Source organism: Schistocerca nitens, chromosome 4 (genome assembly GCF_023898315.1).
Source record: "Schistocerca nitens isolate TAMUIC-IGC-003100 chromosome 4, iqSchNite1.1, whole genome shotgun sequence".
Lineage (NCBI taxonomy): Eukaryota > Metazoa > Arthropoda > Insecta > Orthoptera > Acrididae > Schistocerca > Schistocerca nitens.
The window spans coordinates 606,882,260-606,894,381 of NC_064617.1; the positions used below are offsets into that span (position 1 = coordinate 606,882,260).

The window sequence follows — 12,122 nt, forward strand, 5'->3', positions numbered from 1 at the left end:
GATGGAAGAGTTAGAGGAGCAATGCGTCTGTATTAAATTTTTGCATGAAACTCAAGAAAACATTTACAGACACACACCAAATGATGCAGGAAGCCTACGGTGGTGATTGCTCAAGCCATACTTGGTGCTCCAAATGGTTCACGTGGTTTAAAAATGGCCAGAGTGAAGTTAAAGATGACACTCGTTCAGGATGCTCTTCAGTGTCTACCGACAACACTTATATCAGTGATGTCAATGAAATTTTGCATGCCAGTTGACGACTGACTGTCCAAGAGATTGCAGGACTGTCCAAGAGTTTGCAGAAGAATGTAACATTTCAGTTGGATCATATCATGAAATCCCGACACAATATCTTGGAATGCATTGTGTTGCTGTCAAGTTCATCTCACATCTCTTTCAGTCAAGACAAGAAAGACATTTGTCTCGCAATCTGTGAAGAGCTTTTGAATCGCACAAATTAGGATGATATGTTATGCAACTGGTAGTGAGATGTGGGTCCCTTCTTCACAATGGGTCAGAAAAGGTTCTTCAAGACCAAAAAAAGCTCATCAGGTCAGGTCAAATGTCATAGCCACGCTTATAGTTTCTTTTGGCTTTGAAGAATTAAGTCGTCGTGAATTCGTGCCCCAAGGACAATCTGTTAATCGATGGTACTGTTGGGATGTGCTGTGATGCCTGCGAGAAAATTTGAGAAGGAAATGGTCTGAAATGTGATGAGACAATTCATTGCTCTTGCATCATGATAATCCCTGTTGGTGTGTGCCTATTGCACAAAAAACGAAATCGCTGTGCTGCCTCATCTTCTATACTCTCCAGACCTGTCCCCTGTGGACTCTTTTCTTATTTCCAAAATTGAAAATCCCATTGAAAAGATGAAGATTTGCAACAATAAATGAGGTAAAAGAAAATTCGCAGATGGTGCTTTGTGCGATCCAGCAAGAGACGTACCAAGACTTACTGGTAGTTGGGCTTACTGGTAGTTGGGAGCTCCAATGTCAGGCACGTAATGGGGCCCCTTAGGGAAATGGCAGCAAGAGAGGAGAAGAAAACCAATGTGCACTCCGTGTGCATACCGGGGGGAGTCATTCCAGATGTGGAAAGGGTCCTTCCGGATGCCATGAAGGGTACAGGGTGCACCCATCTGCAGGTGGTCGCTCATGTCGGCACCAATGATGTGTGTTGCTATGGATCGGAGGAAATCCTCTCTGGCTTCCGGCGGCTATCTGATTTGGTGAAGACTGCCAGTCTCACTAGCGGGATGAAAGCAGAGCTCACCATCTGCAGCATCATCGACAGGACTGACTGCGGACCTTTGGTACAGAGCCGAGTGGAGGGTCTGAATCAGAGGCTGAGACGGTTCTGCGACCGTGTGGGCTGCAGATTCCTCGACTTGCGCCATAGGGTGGTGGGGTTTCGGGTTCTGCTGGATAGGTCAGGAGTCCACTACACGCAACAAGCGGCTACACGGGTAGCAGGGGTTGTGTGGCGTGGGCTGGGCGGTTTTTTAGGTTAGATGGCCTTGGGCAAGTACAGAAAGGGCAACAGCCTCAACGGGTGCGGGGCAAAGTCAGGACATACGGGGACCAAGCAGCAATCGGTATTGTAATTGTCAACTGTCGAAGCTGCATTGGTAAAGTACCGGAACTTCAAGCGCTGATAGAAAGCACCGAAGCTGAAATCGTTATAGGTACAGAAAGCTGGCTGAAGCCAGAGATAAATTCTGCCGAAATTTTTACAAAGGTACAGACGGTGTTTAGAAAGGATAGATTGCATGCAACAGGTGGCGGGGTGTTCATCGCTGTTAGTAGTAGTTTATCCTGTAGTGATGTAGAAGTGGATAGTTCCTGTAAAATTATGGTGGGTGGAGGTTACACTCAACAACCGAGCTAGGTTCATAATTGGCTCCTTTTACCGACCTCCCGACTCAGCAGCATTAGTGGCAGAACAACTGAGAGAGAAAATTTGGAATACATTTCACATAAATTTTCTCAGCATGTTATTTTTCAATTTACCAGATATAGACTGGGACACTCAAATGTTTAGGACGGGTGGTAGGGACAGAGCATCGAGTGACATTATACTGAGTGCACTATCCGAAAATTACCTCGAGCAATTAAACAGAGAACCGACTCGTGGAGATAACATCTTGGACCTACTGATAACAAACAGACCCGAACTTTTCGACTCTGTATGTGCAGAACAGGGAATCAGTGATCATAAGGCCGTTTCAGCATCCCTGAATATGGAAGTTAATAGGAATACAAAAAAAGGGAGGAAGGTTTATCTGTTTAGCAAGAGTAATAGAAGGCAGATTTCAGACTACCTAACAGATCAAAACGAAAATTTCTGTTCCGACACTGACAATGTTGAGTGTTTATGGAAAAAGTTCAAGGCAATCGTAAAATGCGTTTTAGACAGGTACGTGCCGAGTAAAACTGTGAGGGACGGGAAAAACCCACCGTGGTACAACAACAAAGTTAGGAAACTACTGCGAAAGCAAAGAGAGCTTCACTCCAAGTTTAAATGCAGCCAAAACCTCTCAGACAAACAGAAGCTAAACGATGTCAAAGTTAGCGTAAGGAGGGCTATGCGTGAAGCGTTCAGTGAATTCGAAAGTAAAATTCTATGTACCGACTTGACAGAAAATCCTAGGAAGTTCTGGTCTTACGTTAAATCAGTAAGTGGCTCGAAACAGCATATCCAGACACTCCGGGATGATGATGGCATTGAAACAGAGGATGACACGCGTAAAGCTGAAATACTAAACACCTTTTTCCAAAGCTGTTTCACTGAGGAAGACCGCACTGCAGTTCCTTCTCTAAATCCTCGCACAAACGAAAAAATGGCTGACATCGAAATAAGTGTCCAAGGAATAGAAAAGCAACTGGAATCACTCAACAGACGAAAGTCCACTGGACCTGACGGGATACCAATTCGACTCTACACACAGTACGCGAAAGAACTTTCCCTCCTTCTAACAGCCGTGTACCGCAAGTCTCTAGAGGAACGGAGGGTTCCAAATGATTGGAAAAGAGCACAGGTAGTCCCAGTCTTCAAGAAGGGTCGTCGAGCAGATGTGCAAAACTATAGACCTATATCTCTGATGTCGATCTGTTGTAGAATTTTAGAACATGTTTTTTGCTCGAGTATCATGTCGTTTTTGGAAACCCAGAATCTACTCTGTAGGAATCAACATGGATTCCGTAAACAGCGATCGTGTGAGACCCAACTCGCTTTATTTGTTCACGAGACCCAGAAAATATTAGATACCGGCTCCCAGGTAGATGCTATTTTTCTTGACTTCCGGAAGGCGTTCGATACAGTTCCGCACTGTCGCCTGATAAACAAAGTAAGAGCCTACGGAATATCAGACCAGCTGTGTGGCTGGATTGAAGAGTTTTTAGCAAACAGAACACAGCCTCCCGTGAAATCTTCTCGGGTGATCAGCCGAGTAAAGGCGTCGTCTTCTCGCAACGTTTCGAAGGGTTTCGTACCCATCATCTTCGCTTGAAGATGATGGGTACGAAACCCTTCGAAACGTTGCGAGAAGACGACGCCTTTACTCGGCTGATCACCCGAGAAGATTTCACGAATGGAATACGCCGAGAAAGTCTCAAATCACATAGAACACAGCCTGTTGTTATCAATGGAGAGACGTCTACAGACGTTAAAGTAACCTCTGGTGTGCCATGGGGGAGTGTTATGGGACCATTGCTTTTCACAATATATATAAATGACCTAGTAGATAGTGTCGGAAGTTCCATGCGGCTTTTCGCGGATGATGCTGTAGTATACAGAGAAGTTGCAGCGTTAGAAAATTGTAGCGAAATGCAGGAAGATCTGCAGCGGATAGGCACTTGGTGCAGGGAGTGGCAACTGTCCCTTAACATAGACAAATGTAATGTATTGCGAATACATAGAAAGAAGGATCCTTTATTGTTTGATTATATGATAGCGGAACAAACACTGGTAGCAGTTACTTCTGTAAAATATCTGGGAGTATGCGTGCAGAACGATTTGAAGTGGAATGATCATATAAAATTAATTGTTGGTAAGGCGGGTACCAGGTTGAGATTCATTGGGAGAGTGCTTAGAAAATGTAGTCCATCAACAAAGGAGGTGGCTTACAAAACACTCGTTCGACCTATGCTTGAGTATTGCTCATCAGTGTGGGATCCGTACCAGATCGGGTTGACGGAGGAGATAGAGAAGATCCAAAGAAGAGCGGCGCGTTTTGTCACAGGGTTATTTGGTAACCGTGATAGCGTTACGGAGATGTTTAATACACTCAAGTGGCAGACTCTGCAAGAGAGGCGCTCTGCATCGCGGTGTAGCTTGCTCGCCAGGTTTCGAGAGGGTGTGTTTCTGGATGAGGTATTGAATATATTGCTTCCCCCTACTTATACCTCCCGAGGAGATCACAAATGTAAAATTAGAGAGATTAGAGCGCGCACGGAGGCTTTCGGACAGTCGTTCTTCCCGCGAACCATACGCAACTGGGACAGGAAAGGGAGGTAATGACAGTGGCACGTAAAGTGCCCTCCGCCACACACCGTTGGGTGGCTTGCGGAGTATAAATGTAGATGTAGATGTAGATGTAGAAGACTGCTTCTGGAAGTGGACACCACATTGGGAGCAGTGTATCAATTGTGGAGGAGAGTATTTTGAAGGAGACCATGCACAATAAGTAAAAGGTAAGTGCAGAAAAATGTTGTAGACAAAGTTCCCGAATTTTTTTGAACAGATCTCGTAAATTACTCAGGTATTATACGAAATGGAGGAGGGACTTGATTGTTTGCACAAATGAAAAACAAATTCTAGAGATGAAGGTAACGGCGTGAATTTTCTTTGCTGATGTAAGCATATACAGCTTCGTTCATTTGCAACATTTGCCACAACTTTGATGAAAACTATTGTCACCAAAGCTAGTAGGTGGTGACCTTTGTCATGTTCAAAATGTGCAAGATGTAGACAGCTGATTGCTTCGATTGTGATATGCTACTTTTGGAAAAATAGGGCCTCCCCTCGTCCTTGTGATTCCCAATTCTTCGCAGAAAGATTGTCTGCCATTTGTTCTTCAGCATTCAGACTTTTTTGACTACACCTAACTGTCTGTCACTTGATGGTGCATTGATGCTATAAATTTGCAACAACTTAGCATTGTTTGTTGTAGTGTTTTCCCCTTCAAATGCAGAAAATGAATTACGTCACGATAGAACACTATTAATGGGCTACACCATTTTACTTTGGATTCTCTATTGATGTGCTACAGTACTGTGACACATGGATATCAGTATGCACCACGACTTCAGACATGTACTGGCAAACTGTTGTGGCTTGGTCTATGCCGATGAGTTACGTCCCTCTGAATGAATGCACCAGTGTAGTGTTCTGATACCAGCACATAATAAATTAGTCCGAGTCCAGAAACAGTAATTCATAACATCTTACAGAAACTTTGGTGTTTAGACCTCAACTGCAGCCTTCAGTCACAGGTTATAATACCAAGTGAATAACTACAGTGAAGTCACATGATTGGCTGCTGCTGTTAGAGACAGTGAGCTCATTCCTGGTTGGCTTTCCTGGGCAGATGATGTCACTGAATCTTGGATTGGTGCCTGCGGGATATATGGCAGAGTAGTTCCTCCATTGAAGGTGACCTCTGTTGAGCAGCTATCAGACTGGCACTGCTCACTGTGTTGCCTGCAGTGCCGGAAACTTGGAATGCAGCTTGTAGGAAGGGATGTATCTGGTAGGGGTAGCCGGGTATCCAAAACAAACAAAAACGTTTTTTGAGTTGATGATTAAAACTTTGATTCATAGTAAAGTCCATAGTAATAGCTGCAAAATAATAAACATAAAGCACAATACCATCACTCGGTCAAGAGTATCCTCACTCCCTAGGGTGAAGAGGACAAGAAAGAATAAAGAATGGAGAGAAAACATTTTGAGATGTTATATCATAAAACTCTAGCACCATTCAGATGGATGTAATACCAGTATGGAAATTCACTTGTTAACCAAAGTAACTGTCCCTTCAGCCCACCCTTTCCTCAGTAAAACCTTCATGTTAAATAAAAAGGGGAACCTCAGTGTGTGATGTCCATATTCCAGTGAAATAAGAAATGGACCCAGGGATCACATGGAGGAATTAGTTTCAACTTGGGAAAGAGATGACTTTAGAGAAAGTAATAAATCTGTGTTGAGAGACTACAATTTTCGTAGTAAAGATAACCCTAGTGAGAGGGCTGATAATGGAGTGGCAATCATTGTCAGGGACTGTTGCTACTCCAGACTCATTTCCCAGCAATGAACTTCGAGCAGATGCTGTGGAGTGCCTCTTTAATAGTATTAAACTGTGCTCCACTTATTTACCAAACAATGAAAAACTGAGAGAGGCTCCCATGGAACTGATAAAGAAACACCTCCATGCAATTCACTTGATAAAAAGATTTCAGTCCACATGATGCATCCTGCTGTTCTTAAACCTGGCATAGAAGTTCAATCATAGCTTTGTTGTATCACAGGACATATGGCTTGCTAGCAGATTAATGCATTTCAGCACAACATGGGTATTGTGCACAATTAGTCTACCTATCTGTCCAATTAACCTTTCTGCTGCCATTAGATAGCAGGTAGCCACATACCTCCACTTCATTAACTATATTGCTGTATGTATGTATGTATGTATGTCTCAGTTGGGAGGCTGCAATTATATCTTTAAGCCTGCTGTGCTATATACTTCTCCAGTATAGTGTGGGAAATATATATTTCAGGCCCATTTACTTCGTAAATAAAATCCTACAAGGAAATATTTTGTCACCTTACTTTGTATTGGCTTAACACTATGACCTGACAACCTCATCTCTGTCATCTCGGCATAATATACTCAAATCATGAAAATATGTATAAGAAGAATATATCCAATGCTCTCTGTCATGGTATGTAGGCTGGCTATAGGTACCTACTGTACCAGATTTTTGACCAATTTGTGCACTGAAGTTGGTCAGTTGCCTCGCGCCCTTTGTCTGTGACACACTGTTGTATATTTATTAACATTGCAGCACAGGCTCTAACTGTTCGTTTTCTCACCATCTATCATCAGTGAAACCCTTTGGAAGCAGGGGAAAACAGTTCTGTTTAGAATTAGCTGTAGGGATATCAATATTACCAGGAAGGGATTTTATTGTAATATACACTGATGGTTGTAAACCATTTTATAAATGTCATTACATTCTACGGGTAGAAGTATCTCAAGATTGAAATGGTAATAAGCTTATTCTTCCCACAGCACTGTATTTGGATGCAGGTGGAGTGATACATGCAGACTCTGTCACAGTAGTTGCTATTTTAGATTTATCATTATAATTCTATAAAATTAAAGTTCAACATCCTTATAGTATTCAGTGAAAGAGCATCAAAAGAAAATTAGTATAAATGATCATTTTCCACTTAGTAATACCACCAGTAAAGTGGACCAAAGCGCATGCTACAAGGGACAGAATATAATTTCGTGAGCTGCTATTGAGACAAAGCTCTGGCTGCTTTTCCAGAGAGACCCGTAGGCAAGCTATAATAAGCATGTAATACTTTAAAATGTGTTGGCAATGGGAAGCAGACTTAACTTGTGTAGTCCATTTTTATTAAACCTTCGTATGGATGCACTTGATATTTGTCCGTTGTGTGTGGTATGCAGGACCATCATATTTAAAAACATTAGATGTTGTGTACAATTAAGGAATTAAGCTGGCTGTCATGGTTTTTAATATTGGTCCCATGTTTCCACATTTTGACTGTCTGACAAAATTACTGTGTTTAGTGCAGAACCATAGGCAATCTGGAAGGCAATGGAACAAATGTGTTATTGAAAGAAAGAAAAAAAAAAAAACTATGTGGTCAGTTTCATTTAATGCCCTTCAAGTAATGTACCTGACAGATAAAATGATGAAAACATACAGAATGACCTTGTGCATCATTCAGGGAACAGAGAAATTTGGAGAAATGAGCAAGCAGGTATTGTGATTGTGGCTTGTGAGACTCACAATGCAACGTAATGTGCAATTTCCGTGCAGAATATTCTCTTAGAAGGGAAAGTTACCATGATATACAAATGTAAATGTGTGTGTGTGTGGGGGGGGGGTTAGAAAATATGGTATTATACTCTGCAATAATTTTAGATGAATTGTGCAGAAAGAAAATCATGATCATCAATCAGTCACTGCTTTTTCCCAATCCTGATGTTGATGGAAGCCATTTTTTGAATTCATTTGGCAGATAAGCAAATGGAAAAATTTTCCTCGGCAGCCAATCTATATTTGATGCAAGGGCTCCTCTTTTTTTTTTTGCCATTCATAATTCCCCATCGTTTTGATTTAAATCTTATGATATTTTGTTTATCTAATAGCTTGTATAATAATTCTGTTTGTACATAATTTAACTAACGTGTGTGACCCTCTTAGTAATATCATTTTGTACTTGACTTGCATATTTACTGTCACATAGTTACGCCAATAAATTGACATGTCTTTCCTTTTCTAAATTTCAGCGGAAATTGCTTGACTTAAGCCTGGGGTTTGCAGGTGGGGTAATGATTGCAGCATCTTACTGGTCTTTGCTTGCCCCAGCTATTGAAATGGCTGAAGAATCTGATTTGTATGGTAAAGATGGTCGATTTGCGTTTGCTCCTGTGGCAGCTGGATTTTTATTGGGAGCGTTATTTGTTTTTGGGACCGATGCCCTCATTTCATATCTGGGTGTACATTCACCAAACATTATGTTAGGTACGTGCTCGACTGTCATGGAAATGTCAGTTTGTTTTATTAGTGGTGACTTGCATGATATAATTATCTAATATATATAACAAACTGTAGATACTTTACTTTGTGTAAACTATTTTCTGTTCAGCATTTGCATCATCTGGGAAATATCCAAAAGAGGAAACTGTGGATCATCCAACAATTTCCAACGATGAAAGACAGTTTGTCAACAGTCACACATTAATTGAAGGTGCTTATGTTATTAGACTTAAAACATTTTAATTGAGCTTTAGTTTTCATTTGTGTAAGAAATTTTTTCTCCTACATCAGGGCAGAAGGTATATTAACTCTTCTTAAAGAAAAACTATGGAAGTTCTTTTAAAACAATTTCAGTTCTTGAAGGCATTGAATTGTTGTAGGAAAGCAGCTTCTCGATTTGTATATTACTGTGTAGTTGCCTGTGTAATAATTCTTACTGCACATAGCTCATAGTTCTGTTGGGGAAACGTATAGTGCATTTATAATTGTAGCAAACTGGCATCATCACTCTGCGTTTACCTTATTGCTTATAAAGTAGATGGTTTTATGGTATATGTTGCATGTTCCGCATGATTCACACAAACATGATAAATAATGCTCTTCTCTGTTATAATTAATAAAATGTTTTTAATTTTATGCATGGACCTTTATTGTACTACAGTGCATGTTTTGTTTCATTTTCCATTGGAGTTGACAGTGTATGTAGCCTAACCAATACCAACAACTGAATCATTGCTGACCAATATTACACATTCTGCAGACACTTGCAGCATTATTTGATCTGTACATTTTGCCATAATAATAATAATAATAATAATAATAATAATAATAATAATAAAGAACTAAAAGAAAAATATAGATAAAGACTAACAAAAATACTGAAAACAGAATTGACAGCAAGAAACAAGACAAAAGCTATAAATACTTATGCTATACCAATATTGACCTACTCATTTGGAGTAGTGAAATGGAGTAACCCAGACCTAGAAGCACTCCATACACTTACACGATCACAATGCCACAAATATAGAATACATCACATACATTCAGCAACTGAAAGATTCACATTAAGCAGAAAGGAAGGAGGAAGGGGATTTATCGACATAAAAAACCTACATTATGGACAGGTAGACAATTTGAGAAAATTCTTTCTAGAACGAGCAGAAACTAGCAAAATACACAAAGCAATCACTCATATAAATACATCGGCTACACCACTGCAATTTCATAACCACTTCTACAACCCTTTAGATCACATAACATCAACAGATACGAAGAAAGTAAATTGGAAAAAGAAAACACTACATGGCAAGCACCCGTATCATCTAACACAGCCACACATAGATCAAGACGCATCCAACACATGGCTAAGAAAAGGCAATATATACAGTGAGACGGAAGGATTCATGATTGCAATACAGGATCAAACAATAAACACCAGATATTACAGTAAGCATATTATTAAAGATCCCAATACCACAACAGATAAATGCAGACTTTGCAAACAACAAATAGAAACAGTAGATCACATCACAGGCGGGTGTACAATACTAGCAAATACAGAATACCCCAGAAGACATGACAATGTAGCAAAAATAATACATCAACAGCTTGCCTTACAACGTAAACTTATAAAACAACACGTTCCCACGTACAAGTATGCACCACAAAATGTACTGGAGAGTGATGAATACAAATTATATTGGAACAGAACCATTATAACAGATAAAGCAACACCACATAACAAACCTGACATCATACTCACCAATAAAAAGAAGAAATTAACACAACTAATCGTAATATCCATACCTAATACAACAAATACACAAAAGAAAACAGGAGAAAAAATTGAAAAATACATCCAACTGGCTGAGGAAGTCAAGGACATGTGGCATCAGGATAAAGTTGACATTATACCGATTATACTATCAACTACAGGAGTCATACCACACAATATCCCCCAGTACGTCAATGCAATACAGCGACATCCAAACTTATATATACAACTACAGAAATCCGTAATTATTGATACATGTTCAATTACCCGAAAGTTCCTAAATGCAATATAACATATACCGTACAGTTAAAAGGAAGCCACGCTTGATCAAGGTCCACGTCACTTTCCATTTTTGACCAGACGTGACGTCTGAGAAAAGAAAGAAATAATAATAATAATAATAATAATAATAATAATAATAATAATGGTTTACAAGTTTTTGGGCTTGTGGCAGTGTTTTCATATATTTGTTATTTACTGTAAATCATCTGGGTGTGCTATGATTTGATCCTGTAATGTTTCAATATTAGAAGCTACTATAATAAAAAAGTAAATAAATAATGATCTGTCTGTACTTAAGTTCAGGAGGAACAACTTGCGTCACAGCTGATAAACACATGAAGGTAAATAACAGTGCTCCTAACTAATGGAGTCACTGTTAGGAAAGGGTGGAGAGAGCTTTGCATTTCTATTTCCACATACCAGGTGGGTCACTGTTAACAGACAACCCACCTGAAAACCCAAACATTACTAAAGCATCAATTTAACTGAAAAGCAGAGGGTGTGAGACGAGGGTTATTGATTAGGCTCAAACTGTGTGAGTAGAAATAGGTAGATGTGCCTTTCAGGTTTCTAGATTGTCCCACCTGAGTGAGCCACAGGAAAGGTAAAATGCACTCTAAAGTTTTTCGAGTGTGAAGGATCTTTTTAGCAGCAATCATCAAGTGAGTGGCTTGTTACAGTGGTGAAGTGCACTGACTGACAATTTGCTGGCTTGAGTTTGGTTCCCAGTGCCACTGTATTAGTCTCAATGTATTTGTTGTCTGTAGCTGAGATTTTATCATGTAATATTTCACTATTAAAATCTACACTTATGGCATCTGGTAAAAAGAGTCATGGTCTGGTTGGTGTGTACCCTCAGGACGAGGAGGAGGAGGAGGAGGAGGAGGAGCTCTCAGTACTACTGACAAAAACATGTGAAGGTGTACTCCTTCATTTGGGATTGCTGTTAGGGAAGTTTGGATATCTTGGACTTCCTACCTCCTCATACCAGGTGGAATCTCCTTGCACCAAGTGGGATCCTGTTAATCTAAGATCTGTGTGACATGCTCTTCCTCTCCAGCTACCCTTAACTATATACACTTTTATCCCCTAAAGAAAGCATCTATGAGTTCTGTTGTAACATGGTAAAAGGCAGGGGCATGAGAAACCAACAACTATTTATTATATCATGACATGACAGCATAAACTTAAGTAAGACATACAATTTAATTATGTAGAAATGAATAGTACAGATTGTTAACGCATACAGACTGCTGGTTGGAGCTAGT

At 40.1% G+C, this 12,122-nt stretch overlaps 1 protein-coding gene across 4 annotated transcripts in view; it reads left to right on the forward strand.

Moving 5' to 3' along the window:
- The window catches only part of LOC126251653 (zinc transporter ZIP11), a 426,866-nt gene that overhangs the window by 21,921 nt on the left and 392,823 nt on the right, over positions 1-12,122 (forward strand). For 2 of the 4 annotated variants that reach the window (XM_049952212.1, XM_049952214.1), the window contains 2 exons: positions 8,546-8,780; positions 8,905-9,006. The exons of 1 other annotated variant lie outside the window; for it this stretch is intronic. In XM_049952212.1, the coding sequence (XP_049808169.1) occupies positions 8,546-8,780; positions 8,905-9,006 (337 nt within the window). The remainder of the gene's footprint in view (positions 1-8,545; positions 8,781-8,904; positions 9,007-12,122) is intronic. One more of the 4 variants, XM_049952213.1, reaches the window with a different exon arrangement.